Below are 17178 nucleotides of genomic sequence, written 5' to 3' on the forward strand. Positions count from 1 at the left end.
ATAAATTGCACTTTTATAAGGGACCCGATGATGTATGTATATATATATATATAATTAAAATAATGGAACAAATAAGAACCTAGACTAATAACTATAATAAGAGTCGATATGTATAGCATGATAAAGTGATATAAAATAAGCTACATGTTTACAGGCTGAGGAAAAAAACAAAAACAAAAAACGCTCTTCGAGTGTTGTTCGCCTTATCTCTTAGATGTGCACACACGCACACACACAACTTTGTGTGTGTGAGTGTGTGTGTGTGTGTGGCACATTGGGAGTGGAAGTTTGAAAATGATTGTATTACTATGTTTAAAGTTGGTTTAACTTTAAAGTGTAGTCTAACATTCTTAGGTTGGATTATTTTTTTTTAGACATTTGCAGTACACCAAACATCTGGGTGCTGAGCTAAGATTAGATAATGGCATAACATAGAATAAATAAGGAGGCAGGGCAATCACAACAGCTATCAGTTAGCTATAGACTTTTGATAGTATAATGCGAGTAATAAACGAACGGGAATAAATGCATGCTTCTATTTTGCAGAATATCACACATGACAGGAAGTCAGGGTGCACAAGTGAAAAGTGTAGCATGGCAGCATGCTCGAATGTAACTGACAGACACAAATGATAGTTTAAAAAGCCCAAACGCAAGAATTAGTAAAATAATGACATTTAAATGATGTTCTGGGTAAATAGAACTATTTTCTCAGTCGGTGCATGGACATGAGTATGACTATAACCATTACAACGGTTTGCTTTGAATATTGTTGAATAATAATTACAAATAAAAAATATAAAGAAATGGAAGAATCTCTCTCTGAGTTATAAAATTATTGTTTAATTCAATTATAAACAGGTTTTATTGGGTTTAAAATGTTACTTAAAATTAAATGAAGTAATATGTATAACATTTGAATTAGGAATATTGATTTAGTGTTTATTAGGATAATAAATGCTGTAATTTTAAACATCATATGCAGGATTGGACACATTTCACAGTGAGTGATATCAGTAATGCATTCTTCTCGATGCCCATACATAAAGAAAGTCAATTTTGGTTTGCATTTACTTATAAAGGGAAAAGATACACCTATACAAGACTACCTCAAGGGTATGCGGAAAGTCCGACAATCTATTCACAAGCAATGCATGCAAGCATGTCCAAATTCGACCCTCCAGGACAGGGGTGGGCAATTAATTTTTACCGGGGGCCGCATGAGCAACCCGAGCACTGCTGGAGGGCCACATCGACAATATTTCAATTAAATTTTGCTCAATATTATTTTTGATATATACCGTAAGATAAATAATAATAATAATTAATAATAATAGTAATACTTCAACATAGTGTATGTAACAGCATTCCATGACTAATATAAATAAATTAACATTAATAATAAATGACAGTAAAATAAGCACACGTATGACTGAGGAGTCATAGTGTAACTTTGTGTGATGTTTGAGTTGTCCGACTTTTTGTGTGGCCATAAACGCACCAGTGGTTTAGTGGTATGCGTGTTGGTGACAGATGACAAGTTGGTTTTGGCCTGGTTTGTACGGCAGAAAATGACTAGTTTTTCGAGATAGAAGTGTTTTACTTATGTTTTTGGTGTGGTTATGGCCGAATATAAACAGTTTTGCTCAATAAAGTGATCGATATAATTCCTGGCCTCGAAGCATCTCGATAGACGTTACAATAATTGAACGGTGTTCAATTGAACGGTGTTGACGAACACTGTTAGGGCCGCTTGTTGTCACTGTCACTCAAAGTTGCATTGCAAAATTACATAGAATAAATATGTTTATTTTGTTTAGAATTCAGATGGGATTTGATTTGGTGCGCGGCATATATTTGCTGCGCGCAGCAGACGCTTGAGCAGTGCGCAATTGCGCAGGCACGCACCTTAGAGGGAACGTTGCATGGCAGTCCATGTCTTGTTGGAAACACGCCATTCTTCATCAACTTTTCTCTTTTTAGCGTCTCGGGTGTAAACCGTGCATCACTTGTCGCTGCATGTGCACCTTCACTCGCAGGTTACACACTGACACACGCCCATAAATAATAATTTTCAAAATAAAAGCAGCACAGTTGTATTGCGCGCACGACATAGATGTTTTTTCAACTTTATTTTGTAATTAATGATTGCAGCTGTTCACATTCACTCACAATCACGCACACGCATACGTCCACACGGAAGTAATACAAATAACGATTTTCAAAACAAAAGCAGCACCGTTGTATTGCACACTCGACATAGATACTTTTTAAAATGTATTTTGTAATTTATAATTGGCCTCACGCGGGCCGGACAGGGACGCACAAAGGGCCGGATGCGGCTCGCGGGCCGCAGAATGCCCAGGTCTGCTCCAGGAGGAGGACAAAAGTCCTGATATACGTAGATGACATATTATTAGCATCACCGGATAAGGAAACCTGTAGAAAAGATACATTAGCGTTATTAAATCATCTACATTGTGAAGGACACAAAGTAAGCAAAACAGAAGTCCAATTATGCAAAACAGAAGTAAAATATCTAGGACATTCTCTAAACAAAGATGGATGCACTATTGTGGGAAGCAGAAAAACAGCAGTACTACAAGCACCAAAACCACAAACAAAGAAGCAATTGATGTAATTTGTAGGATTAACTAATTACTGTAGAAGTTGGATACCAAATTACGCTGAAATAGTAGCTCCATAAAATAAATTAAAGGCCTACTTCAATGCGATTTTCTTATTTAAACGGGGATAGCAGGTCCATATTCTATGTGTCATACTTGATCATTTCGCGATATTGCCATATTTTTGCTGAAAGGATTTAGTAGAGAACATCGACGATAAAGTTTGCAACTTTTGGTCGCTGATAAAAAAAAAGCCTTGCCTGTACCGGAAGTAGCGTGACGTCACAGGTTGTGGAGCTCCTCACATCTGCACATTGTATACAATCATGGCCACCAGCAGCGAGAGTGATTTGGACCAAGAAAGCAACGATTTCCCCATTATTTTGAGCGAGGATGAAAGATTCGTGGATGAGGAAAGTGAGAGTGAAGGATTAGAGGGCAGTGGAAGCGATTCAGATAGGGAAGATGCTGTGAGAGGCGGGTGGGACCTGATATTCAGCTGGGAATGACTAAAACAGTAAATAAACACAATACATATATATACTCTATTAGCCACAACACAACCAGGCTTATATTTAATATGCCACAAATTAATCCCGCATAACAAACACCTCCCCCCCTCCCGTCCATATAACCCGCCAATACAAATCAAACACCCGCACAACACACTCAATCCCACAGCCCAAAGTACCGCTCACCTCCGCAAAGTTAATACAGAACATATATTTCCCCAAAGTCCCCAAAGTTACGTACGTGACATGCACATAGCGGCATGCACGTACGGGCCAGCGATCAAATATTTGGAAGCCGCAGCTGCATACTCACGGTACTGCGTATCCAACTCAAAGTCCTCCTGGTAAGGGTCTCTGTTGTCCCAGTTCTCCACAGGCCAATGGTAAAGCTTGACTGTCATCTTTCGGGAATGTAAACAATGAAACACCGGCTACGTGTTTGTGTTGCTGCAGCCAGCCACTAATACACCGCTTCCCACCTACAGCTTTCTTCTTTGCTGTCTCCATTGTTCATTAAACAAATTGCAAAAGATTCACCAACACAGATGTTCAGAATACTGTGGAATTTTGCGATGAAAACAGACGACTTAATAGCTGGCCACAATGGTATCCCAAAATGTCCTCTACAATCCGTGACGTCACGCGCAAACGTCATCATACCGAGACGTTTTCAGCAGGATATTTGGCGGGAAATTTAAAATTGCACTTTACTAATCTAACCCGGCCGTATTGGCATGTGTTGCAATGTTAATATTTCATCATTGATATATAAACTATCAGACTGCGTGGTCGGTAGTAGTGGGTTTCAGTAGGCCTTTAATGTATGGAAAAGATCTAAAAATGTCATTACCTATAGAGTGGAATTTAGAAGCTAAAGCAGCATTATGTGAAATAAAAATAGAATAGGATGTGCGGTTGTTACAGCAACTAAAGTTTTGAAAGCTATCAAATGACCATCAAATTACTCAATGCAAGCTGCACAACTAGTAGCACTAAAGCATGTAAATTAATGAACAGAGCCGGCCCAAGGCATAAGCGTACTAAGCGCTTGCTTAGGGCCCCGCGGCCACCAGGGTGCCCCCAAAAGCAATTAACAAAAAATTCTTATTTTTTATTTTTTGCATGTACGTGTCTGAGTCAGACTCGTACATGGCAGTGATTAGTATTAATAACAAAGTCGGCCATCAGATTTCTTACAGTGATGTCATAAATGACTTTGCCTCCAGAAAAGCCAGGAAGCACAGGTTTTAAGGAGTGGGTGGAGTGGTGTGGGTGGTGAAGAACAGAGGAACAAAACTGTGATGTGATGGTCAAATGTGTGAATTAAGGACCTTAATTTAAGGTAGTTTATTTTGATTTTTTCCCCAAAAATTTTTTGCACATCGTTATGTACATTTACATAGTTTTAATATATAGTAACTTTATATTTGTTTATAAACCGTTATGTTACCTTGTTTCTGGTAACTCTGTTCATTAATATTATTTAAGTATTTGCTTGATATTTAATTTAATTATGTTGTTTTTTGTACAATTGAATTTGTTCCTTTTTATATATATTTAAGTGATTTTATTGTTGCACTTTGTTTTTCTTGCACTACGAATTATTTTTTCACATTGCTGTTTCAGGTTTTTGTTACCAAAAATAAAAAAGTGAATCAGAATCAGCTTTATTGTCCAGTTATGTTTAACACACATGGAATTTAACTTCAGTAGACTGCGCTATCTTTGTACAAAGTAAACATTAAATATGAACAATTAACTAAAAATATAAACTAGTAATTAAAGACTAATATGTACAAGACTGATGAGACAAGATGACACTTTTACTGTAAATACAAAGCTTTATCACTTGGACTGTTCAACCCCAGGCCACTCTTGTAGCTGAATGTTTTCTACATTTTAAGATTAGGAACCATATGTGGCACTCTGGACACCATTTGTTCATTCATTGGTATTATTTATGTTCTTAACTGGGCCACCCCCATATCTTTATAAATGACATGTCATTTGTAAAGACATGCCAGGCTGACAATAGGATAATGTAAACAACACTGCCAGAGCCGCAATGAGTTTCTAGGAGGTGTGTGAATGATCAACAATCAATATTATTGGCAGAAATAGAGGGCCCCAAAATCAAATTTTGCTTAGGGCCCCATGGAGGCTTGGGCCGGCACTGTTAATGAAAGATCAAAATGTTACAATACACACAGAGAGCCAATATGCATTCTCAACAGTACACACATTTGCACAACACAACAATAGAGGAATGATAATGTCAACAGGAAAACCTGTAACACATGGAGAACTATTAAAAGAATGATTAAAAGCGGTACAGTTACCAACTAACATAGCAATATGCAAATGTGCGGCACACACCAACGGAACGGACGCAAAATCACTAGGAAATGCGTTTGCGGACAAAACAGCAAAACAAACAGCAGAAGAAGAAATACAAGTTTTTAAACTACAAACTAGCAACATGAATAATGATATACTAAAAGACATGCAACAACAAAGTACCCCAAAAGAAAAAGATGAATGGATAAAAAAATAAAAAAATAAAATAAAAAACGGAGCCGCATTTAACAAAGAAGACATCTATGTATGTCCAGACAATAAACCAATCTTACCAAAACATCTGTATAAGTGGGCAGCAGTTTTGAGCCACGGTTGTACTCATGCCTCAACAGGAGGGAAGATGAACCTTATACAGAAGCTTTTATTCTTATTCAAAAAATGTTTGTGGGTCATGCATGACCTGCGCGAGGCCAATTCCCCAAACCACAACACCCGTTCCAACATCTATGCATGGATTTTATTGAACAAAATAAGAGTGAAGAAAAACAGTAATGTCTGGTCATAGTAGATGCATTTTCAAAGTGGGTAGAAATATTTCCTAAGGAAAAGCAGATGCGCTAACAGTAGCAAAAGCACTATGCAAAGATATAATACCAAGATAGGGTATAACTATATCTATAAATTTATTATTATTATTATTATCATTTATTTATTTATTTATTATAAATCAATTAATCAAGAATATAGGATTATTATTCCAAATTGATCTCAAAAACCACTGTGCTTATCATCCACAAAGTGCAGGAATAGTGGAAAGGAAAAATTTAACAATTAAAAACAGACTAAAGAAATGTATGGAAGAAACAAAACGTCCATGGACACAATGTATAGATTTTAGGGATGTCCGATAATGTTTTTTTTGCCGTTATCCGATATTCCGATATTGTCCAACTCTTAATTACCGATACCGATATCAACCAATACCGATATATACAGTCGTGGAATTAACACATTATTATGCCTAATTTTGTTGTGATGCCCCGCTGGATGTATTAAACAATGTAACAAGGTTTTCCAAAATAAATCAACTCAAGTTATGGAAAAAAGTGCCAACATGGCACTGCCATATTTATTATTGAAGTCACAAAGTGCATTATTTTTTTAACATGCCTCAAAACAGCAGCTTGGGATTTGGGACATGCTCTCCCTGAAATAATCCTTATACCCACTACAACTTTTTGTGAAAGTCAAAGTAACTTTGACTTTCACAAAGTGCTTTTTTTTTTTTTAAACATGCCTCAAAACATCTACAAAAACAATGAAGGCACACAGCTTCAGTCCAAAGTATACTACAAACTGGGCTCAATCTGCCCTGTTCTTAACGTATTCGTATGAGTAACAAAAATGTGCAAATAAAAACAAGAAAGGCACAAAAATAAAAAACTGCTTCAGTCTAGACTAGTAGATAACACAGCCATCCTTTAAAGTGCATGAACATTTATAAAACAGCTTCAGTCTAGACTAGTAGAAAACACAGCCATCCTTTAAAGTGCTTGGGGAAAAAAGGCACAAAAAATAAATAAAACAGCTTCACTCAGTCCAGACTATTAGTCTATTTGTGCAACAGATGAAGTTTAAAGGCCTACTGAAATGATTTTTTTTTATTTAAACGGGGATAGCAGATCTATTCTATGTGTCATACTTGATCATTTCGCGATATTGCCATATTTTTGCTGAAAGGATTTAGTATAGAACAACGACGATAAAGATTGCAACTTTTGGTATCTGATAAAAAAAAGGCTTGCCCCTACCGGAAGTAGCGTGACGTAGTCAGTTGAACATATACGCAAAGTTCCCTATTGTTTACAATGATGGCCGCATGAAGTGAGAGAGATTCGGACCGAGAAAGCGACAATTTCCCCATTAATTTGAGCGAGGATGAAAGATTTGTGGATGAGTAAAGTGCAAGTGAAGGACTAGTGGGGAGTTGAAGCTATTCAGATAGGGAAGATGCTGTGAGAGCCGGGGGTGACCTGATATTCAGCTGGGAATGACTACAACAGTAAATAAACACAAGACATATATATACTCTATTAGCCACAACACAACCAGGCTTATATTTAATATGCCACAAATTAATCCTGCATAAAAACACCTGCGTGTTTGTTACGCTAGCTCCTAGCTCCTCTGCTAGCTCCTAGCTCCATAGAACACGCCAATACAATTCAAACACCTGATCAACACACACAATCACTCAGCCCAAAAGACCGTTCACCTAACCCAAGGTTCATAAAGCTTATATATTTTAAAAAAGTTACGTACATACGCAAAAAAAAGTTGCGCACATACGGTCAAGCGATCAAATGTTTAGAAGCCAAAGCTGCATACTCACAGTAGCACGTCTGCGTCTTTGTCATCCAAATCAAAGTAATCCTGGTAAGAGTCTGTGTTGTCCCAGTTCTCTACAGGCGTCTGTGTATCGAAGTCAAAAGTCCTCCTGGATAGAGTCTCTGTTATCCGAGTTCTTCCATCTTGACTGCATCTTTCGGGAATGTAAACAAAGAAGCGCCGGCTGTGTACTGTTGTTGCTGACTACGTTCGAAAAATACGTCCATTTCGCACCGACAACTTTCTTCTTTGCTTGCTCAGCTTCCTTCTCCATAATGCAATGAACATGATTGCAACAGATTCACGAACACAGATGTCCAGAATACTGTGGAATTATGAAATGAAAACAGAGCTTTTTCGTATTGGCTTCAATGTGGAAGGCATACCCGTGTTCGCCGGTCTACGTCACGTGCATACGTCATCCTCAGAGGCGTTTCGAACCGGAAGTTTAGCGGCAAATTTAAAATGTCACTTTATAAGTTAACCCGGCCGTATTGGCATGTGTTATAATGTTAAGATTTCATCATTGATATATAAACTATCAGACTGCGTGGTCGGTAGTAGTGGGTTTCAGTAGGCCTTTAAAGAGTGGGCTAATTCTTTTTCTCCTTGTCATCATGTGTGAGAGGTAGATTTTTCTGAATGAAAACAAGCATCTGCAAGGGGTTCTGGGTATTTGTTCTGTTTTGTTTATATTGTGTTACGGTGCGAATGTTCTCCCGAAATGTGTTTGTCATTCTTGTTTGGTGTGGGTTTACAGTGTGGCGCATATTTGTAACAGAGTTAAAGTTGTTTATACAGCCACCCTTAGTGTGACCTGTATGGCTGTTGATCAAGTATGCTTGCATTCGCTAGTGCGTGTGTCAAGCCGTAGATAGTATGTGACTGGGCCAGTACGCAAAGGCAGCACTTTCAAGGATTAATTGGCGCTCTGTACATCTTCCTGCGTCCTGTAGCGGCGTTTTAGAAAGTCACAAATTTTATTTCTGGAAACCGATACCGATAATCTTGAAACCGATACCGATAATTTCCGATATTACTTTTTAACGTATTTATCGGCCGATAAGTGCGTTGAGCCAAATTTAACTCTGTCTCTGCATGATTCCTTGCTTCTTGTCTGTTTAATAGATGTCATCAGTGTTTGAACCTGACAGTATTTATGTGTATGTATGTATGTATATATACATATGTATATATACATATGTACAGTATATATACATATATGTGTATATACTGTATGTATGTATATATATATATATATATATATATATATATATATATATATATATATATATATATATATATATATACATATATATATACACATGTGTACATGTGTATGTATACATATTTGTGTATATATACATATACATATGTGTATGTATATACATATGTGTATATATACCAGTGTTTTCCATAAACTGCCAAGATACCTGTGGCGGTGGGGGCGTGGCTACGGGCGTGGTCACCATAACGTCATCGTCATTTGCAAAATTTACTACAATGATATGATTTTCTCTAAAAAGGCTCAAAAAATGTATACTTACTAATTAATAATAACAGTTTTGTTTTAAACGTCCATCCATCCATTTTACAATATAATTACAAAACTTTATGTACATATTTATATACAGATTTGAACAATAAGTTATTCACTGAAATATATTCATTAATTGTGGTTCTTACAAAAAATATATCTTATAAAATATAAAAGCTAAAATGTCTCTTAAAGCGCTGCCCCTTTAATTAGCGCATACTAAATAATTTAACTTTAGCCTACTACTACAACCATATTATTTACCAGCAACATAAAGTGAAACAGAGGCAGAGGTGTCCTGCCACAGTCAGTAACAAATAAACAGAAAACAGTAGTGGTCAACTACAAATAAGGCAACAAGAGAAGTATCCTACACTTCTCTTTTGTAAAGTAAATCTGAACAGCCTATATGGGCATCTACATCAACTATATGATTTGCCTGAGAAGCTGGACAGGACAAAAAAAAAAAATAAAAAAAAATAATAAAAAAATAAAATGCCGAAAAATCTATTTGTGGCGGACGTAATTCTTTCGTGGCGGGCCGCCACAAATAAATGAATGTGTGGGAAACACTGTATACATATATATGTATAAGTATATATATATATATATATATATATATATATATATATATATATATATATATATATATATATATATATATATATATATATATATATATATATACATGTGTGTTTGTGTGTGTGTGTGTATATATATATACACACAAACATATATATATATATATATATATATATATATATATATATATATATATATATATATTGTATATACAAACTTTGTACATCACCTAAAGTACAATAATACAATGAACTACAATAAACTAATAAAGGTACTACAACTCCAAGTCTTCTACTACAAGTACTACAACTACAAGAAACTATAAGTGCATTACTGTGAGTACTACAATTCCAAAAAACTGCATGTACATTACTACAAGTACTACAGCTGCGCAAAAGCTACTGTAATGCAACTACAAGAAACCACAATACACTACTGAAGGTATTACAACTGGTTTTGTGGGATTAAGATTAAAATGTCAATTAATGAAAATATGAAAATTTACTGCAAACATGCTCCGTCACTCCGACTCCCTAAATGTTCTCGTTGTCCTCAGGGGCGTGCAGCATTAGTGCTGTCTTGTAAGCAGTAATGCTTGGTTCGATCGAAATACGTTACGTTTGTTATTCTGCTCTAAATTTATTGAACCATTTGTTTTCCATGAATTTGTTTTAGTATAAAACATGCATCAAATTGAATTCAAGTTGGTTAAAACAGTTTAAAAATAGTTTCACATAAATTTGGAATCAGGCAGAGGGGCAATCCATCTATCCATTCATCATTGGGTCGCGGGGGAAGCAGCCTAAGCAGAGTAGCACAGACTTCCGTCTCCCCAGTTTACTTCGTTCAGCTCCTCCTGGGGGATCCCAAGGTTTTCCAAGACCAGCTGGGAGACTTAGTGTCTCCAACGTGTCCTGGGTTTTCTACGTGGCCTCCTACTGGTCGGATGTGCACCTGAATACCTCCCCTGGGAGGGGTCTTGGGTGCACCCTAACCAAATGCCCGGGCCACCTCATTTGGCCCGTCTTGATGAGGTGGAGCAGCGACTTTACTCCGAGCCCCTCCCAAATGACAGAGCTTCTCACCCTATCTCTAAGGGAGAGATCCCCCGCCCTACGAAGGAAGCTATTTTTTTCCGCTTGTCCCTGCGATTTTGTCCTTTGGTCACAACCCAAAGCTCATGATCACAAGTGAGGATAGGAACGTAGATTGACCGGTAAATTGAAAGCTTTGACTTCCGGCTTAGCTCCCAACTCACCACAATGGACGGATGCAGTGTCCAAATCACTGCAGACGCCGCACTGATTCGCCTGTTGATCTCACGATCCGCGCTTTCCTCACTCGTGAACAAGACCCAAGGTACTTGAACTCCTCCACTTGAGGCAGGATCTCGTCCGCAACCCGGCAGAGAGTTCTGCTTAGGTCAACCTTGGGTCAACCTGTCAGTTTTATCATAATGTTGTATTTTTCATATCCCCCTGAGAACCAGCATCTTCTGGAGTGGAAATGTGTGTTTTGCATGTAATTGCGATGTAATTTTTTTTCTAAAATTTGTAACCAGTAGAAGAAATAGACCGTAAACAAATGTCCACTGCAGAGGATGCTGGTTCTCCAGTCATCCGTCCATCTGTCCCAGGGCAAGAGTCTCATTCGGTAACCTCGGACTTCCTGCTTCCTGGTCAACTCTTCCAGTTCCACCGGAGAAACACTGAAGAGTTTCTAGGCCAGCTGTAACAAGACATAATCCCTCCAGCGTGTCCTAGCCACCTTCTGGCTCAATATACCCAGATCACCTCTTCAGGGAGGCAGCCAGGAAGCGTTCAGACTAATGCCTGAGACACTTCAAAGACTTCAAAGCAACTGGTTTCTCTCGATGTGAAGAAGCAGACGTTTTACTCTTGAGTTCTTCCTGGATGACCATGGTCCTCATCTTGTCTCTTAAGGTAAGTCCAGCCACCTTACAAAGGAAACTAATTTCGGCCACTTGTGTTCGTGATCCTACTTTTTCAGTCATTACTCAAAGCTTGTGACCGTAGCTGAGGGTAGGAACGTAGATTGAGAGTCCGCTGCACCTATTCGCATGTCCATCTCACGCTCTCGCCTTCACTTACTGGAGCTTAGGAGGATATGGTAAGTTAATTGTATTTATATTGTGCCAATTCAGAAGTTATGTAAAGATTCTTACACAAGGTGCAGGTCTAGTACACCAGTCCTCATACATTAAATTACCAGTCGAGTGGAAAAACTAGTTGCCTCAATATTGGTGCTATTATCATATATATCTGATTTATGACAATTCCTGAGCCATTTTGAGAGATAATGAGGAAGCCAGTCACGTGATCATGTGACGTCACGGGAGGAACCAAAGATCCCTTCCCCATCAACAACAATGCTAATCATGCAGACTTTCTGAGAGCCAACAATGACTACTTTGGGGAAACAATATGATCCTGGACCTTAAATTTTTGAACCCGAACACAAAAAGGATGAGCAGTAAGTTTTAGAAAGCCGACTGCTACTCGCAGGCAGCTTTATTGTGATACTAGCATCCGCAGCATTGCTCGGTTGTAAACTTACAAACTACCGTAATTTCCGGACTATAAGCCGCACCTGACTATAAGCCGCACCAGCTAAATTTAGGGGAACATACAGATTGCTCCATATATAAGCCACACCCGACTATAAGCCGCAGGGTTTTGATGTGTAATTACCGTAGTATATAGGGGTTCCTGCTACCACGGAGGGGATTGTCGGGACAGAGATGACTGTTTGGGAACGCAAAGCGTCCCATTTATTAACAATAAATCTTTCAATCATTCAATCAAACTTTCACATCTTTGACATGGCGAACAGCATTCGTGCAGAGTACAAATAATACAACGGTGCAAAGTAATACAAAGTGCTCACCTGTACGTTATCAAAATAACCAGCCTACCGGTATATGAAAAGTCAGTCTTTAATCATTGTGTCATCGTCTTCCTCCTGCGTACTAAAACCACCGAAATCCTCTTCGTCGGTGTCGGAGAAGAACAGGCCGTAAATAAGCCGCACCCTTGTATAAGCCGCAGGGACCAGAACGAGGGGAAAAAGTAGCGGCTTATAGTCCGGAAATTACGGTAACCATAACAAACCAAAATTAAACACTTACTGTAATATTTCCACTGTCGCTGGGATGCCAACCGACGGGACGCTCACATAATTCCGTTTGGATGAAAAATCAATCGCAATCCTCACAAAGGGTTAAAAATAAGTTCCTGCGGGAAGAGTCTTTTTGTGTCTTTTTCACCACCTTGGTGATGTCAAAGTCGACCAAGCCTCTCAAGCAATGGCCACATTTGTCTCCTACAAGGTGAGAGATTCATGAATTCTAATCTAGAATTTACTTTTGGCAAGTTTGAGACAAAGTAGAATAGTCAACAATAGCAGCGTAAACTAGAATTAGCTCACTGCTATAGTCCGTCTGCGTGGCGCTTATAATAACAATATCACTCATATTTGGTCCATTTTCAGGTCATGACATGTAAACGGAGTATTGTTGGCGCTTTCTGGATGTTTTAGAGAGAGTATAATGAGTGCAACAGAGGACCCTTGATCTGGTTACTCAATTGTTAGCTATATATTTACAATTTTGAACAATTTCTTGACTTACATAAGGATTGTGAATGATAAACGCCACATCTCTTTCCAGTTTTTGCGTATTTACAGTATGACTGATCTGATAACATGGTCAGAGTGCAGAAACGTTACTACAGTGACGTCAATCTCCGAAAGTAGCCGAAGGTATTCAGATCGGAATGTTCAAAATAGCTGACTGAGTTTGTGGCTTTTTGTGATGTTTAAACTGTGTTTTCACATACTTTGCAGATTGTAAATACAATTGGATATGGTTTAATGGATACAATGAAACACAAATGAGCATATAAAGTCAACTTGTTTTTCCACTCTACTGGAACTTTAAGAGAACCAACTGAACCCCAAATGAATAAGCAGTTAGTGACAGGATAAACCTCAGACAGAACCTCTACTCTGTGTTGTGGCTATCTATGGCTTGTGCAGCCCTTTGAGACACTTGTGATTAAGGGCTATATAAATAGCCTTTGATTGATCGATTGATCTGTCTCTGGGGTTGATGAGATAGAGGAACAGAAACAAAAAGTAGTTTGCGACAGAAAAGGGGGGTTTATTGACGGGGATAGGGATAAGAAACAATAGTCACTATTTTTTTTTACAGAAAAACTGTTTTAATCGTTTATATAGAATGTTTTCTGTACTTTCTTGTGTCATGCAGTGTTTTGTACATCGTATTTTTTTCAAGGTGAGGGTGTTGCAAAAATATTTCCCTTCAGACTTCACAAACCCAGGACACGTGTCAACAATTAAAAGTATTAAGAAATTACCTTGCATTGCAGGGAAAAAGCCATTCTGGGAGGGCCACATATTTGGAAAGTAATTATAGCCGTTGGATTCAGGTGCAAGTGTCTGCGGGTTGATCGTCGTCATGGCTGTCAGCGTCTGTGTCCCCTCAGCGTTTAAATTGTGAGACTGAGGAGGCTAAAATAAAAGTAAAAGAAATGAATAAGTCAATAGGAAAGTACAGCAGTGTAAAGCAAATTCAAGCCACATGTACAATCCATGAGTGTCTTCCGATGATTTGATTCGGAGGAATCTGATACAGTACTTACGACTTGGTTTGAAGAAACATAGAAGGTAGGATAAAGTATTATTTTCATATGATCTTGGCATAGGCACAGTAGCACCAACATAAGACATGCGATGACATGAACCCTGCTAAAGGGAGCTTTTTTATGCAGCTCTGTATTGATCTGAGCGTGGGCCAGTGTACCTAATAATGTTGTGACCAGGTCAATCAATTTTCTACCATGTCTGGAAAAACAATATTGGTGATATTTATTGAAACGGTGTTGATTTTTACGAATGCAGCTGAGATAGGCTCCAGCACCCCCTGCGACCCCGAACGGGACAAGCGGTAGAAAATGGATGGATGGATGGAAATTATGATACTTTTGGTAAGGTGTGGTTTCATTTGCAATCTGGGAATGTCTCCAGAATCAAACGTTTTGCAGACATACTCAGAAAGTAGGTTAGAAAAGCAACCGTGGAGCAAAATTCACACAAAATTTAAGCCAAAGCATATCCAATACATATAAACAGAGGTGGGTAGAGTAGCCAGAAATTGTACTCAAGTAAGAGTACTGTTACTTTAGAGATTTATTACTCAAGTAAAAGTAAGGAGTAGTCACCCAAATATTTACTTGAGTAAAAGTAAAAAGTATGTTGTGAAAAAACTACTCAAGTACTGAGTAACTGATGAGTAACATACACACACATATCATATACAGGTAAAAGCCAGTAAATTAGAATATTTTGAAAAACTTGATTTATTTCAGTAATTGCATTCAAAAGGTGTAACTTGTACATTATATTTATTCATTGCACACAGACTGATGCATTCAAATGTTTATTTCATTTCATTTTGATGATTTGAAGTGGCAACAAATGAAAATCCAAAATTCCGTGTGTCACAAAATTAGAATATTACTTAAGGCTAATACAAAAAAGGGATTTTTAGAAATGTTGGCCAACTGAAAAGTATGAAAATGAAAAATATGAGCATGTACAATACTCAATACTTGGTTGGAGCTCCTTTTGCCTCAATTACTGCGTTAATGCGGCGTGGCATGGAGTCGATGTGTTTCTGGCACTGCTCAGGTGTTATGAGAGCCCAGGTTGCTCTGATAGTGGCCTTCAACTCTTCTGCGTTTTTGGGTCTGGCATTCTGCATCTTCCTTTTCACAATACCCCACAGATTTTCTATGGGGCTAAGGTCAGGGGAGTTGGCGGGCTAATTTAGAACAGAAATACCATGGTCCGTAAACCAGGCACTGGTAGATTTTGCGCTGTGTGCAGGCGCCAAGTCCTGTTGGAACTTGAAATCTCCATCTCCATAGAGCAGGTCAGCAGCAGGAAGCATGAAGTGTTCTAAAACTTGCTGGTAGACTGCTGCGTTGACCCTGGATCTCAGGAAACAGAGTGGACTGACACCAGCAGATGACATGGCACCCCAAACCATCACTGATGGTGGAAACTTTACACTAGACTTCAGGCAACGTGGATCCTGTGCCTCTCCTGTCTTCCTCCAGACTCTGGGACAAGTCTAGTGTAAAGTTTCCACCATCAGTGATGCCACCTACTGACATGGAGTATTAAGTGGTTACCCTGTCAAATTTTACACAGCACAGGCACTAAGCAACGGCACATTATTTGCAGATTATAATTATTGATTTGCAAAAAATATATTTTTTGGACCAATTAGGTGAAGTAATTTCCAACGGCACACCAGACAATATCACACTGTTCTAAGCTATTCTTAGCCACTTCAGTACACACACCTAGCCTTTTGAGTGCATAAGTATGTATGTCAAAATGCAGCAAAACAGCCAAAACGGTGAGTGTGAAGGGCTGGACACTTACATTTTCACTCGTCTCCATTTCTCATCTTGGCTACGAAGCATAAACGGAGGGACAAACCTAACTGGTAGCAACCCGTAGCGAAGGACAGTAGTGAACAGAAGAAGAAGTGTGGTTGTCCGTTGCAGTTGCAAAACAACCGTAAATCCTTTTGACACTGTCAAAATCAGCACACTTAAGAGCTAAATACACTTTTCCTGCACATGTGCAGTACATGAGCCCTTACAAAGACAACCCTATACAAAGGGAGGCTGTAATTGTTGTAAGTACAGTGAAAATTTTGTCCAGGACAGAACCAATGTTTGATGTTTGTTCCATTTGTACAAACAGTTCTGCACACCGCTGTGATATATAACATTACAATTGTTATAGACTGCCTGATTCCTAATTGTTTCCTTAATTTTTTTGGTCACATCTATCATATCCAACAAACTTAACTATTATTCAAACATAATCCAACTAAGCACACAACTCTGTTTTTAAGCGACTCGTTTGTTTTTTTCGGGGATGTGAGCATCCTTTGAGAAAAGAAGAGGACAATTTCTATCGGCACAAAGTGCTACCTCGCAAACCCCGAAAGAAAGTTTTGAAAAATCAAGACTATATTTCCTGCAATTGAGTGCACTGTATTTTACCTTTAGATTTATTCTCATCTGCCAACCTCTTTTGAATGCTTTTTGACACTTACATGTTCCATGTAATGTACCACAGAAAATTTTGTTTTAGGTAGATTATTTACTAACCA

The 17178-nt window shown here is 38.3% G+C and overlaps 1 protein-coding gene across 2 annotated transcripts in view; it reads right to left on the minus strand.

Moving 5' to 3' along the window:
- The window catches only part of LOC133630160 (cyclic AMP-responsive element-binding protein 1-like), a 77765-nt gene that overhangs the window by 37893 nt on the left and 22694 nt on the right, over positions 1 to 17178 (minus strand). The window contains exons 1-2 of one of the 2 annotated variants that reach the window (XM_062021551.1): positions 16437 to 16664; positions 14342 to 14495 (exon numbers count right to left, since the gene is read on the minus strand). In XM_062021551.1, the coding sequence (XP_061877535.1) occupies positions 14342 to 14495; positions 16437 to 16454 (172 nt within the window). In that variant the 5' untranslated portion in view covers positions 16455 to 16664. Of the gene's footprint in view, positions 1 to 14341; positions 14496 to 16436; positions 16665 to 17178 lie in introns of those variants that run through there. The other variant, XM_062021554.1, reaches the window with a different exon arrangement.

The sequence above is a fragment of the Entelurus aequoreus genome, linkage group LG15 (assembly GCF_033978785.1).
Source record: "Entelurus aequoreus isolate RoL-2023_Sb linkage group LG15, RoL_Eaeq_v1.1, whole genome shotgun sequence".
Classification (NCBI taxonomy): Eukaryota; Metazoa; Chordata; class Actinopteri; order Syngnathiformes; family Syngnathidae; genus Entelurus; species Entelurus aequoreus.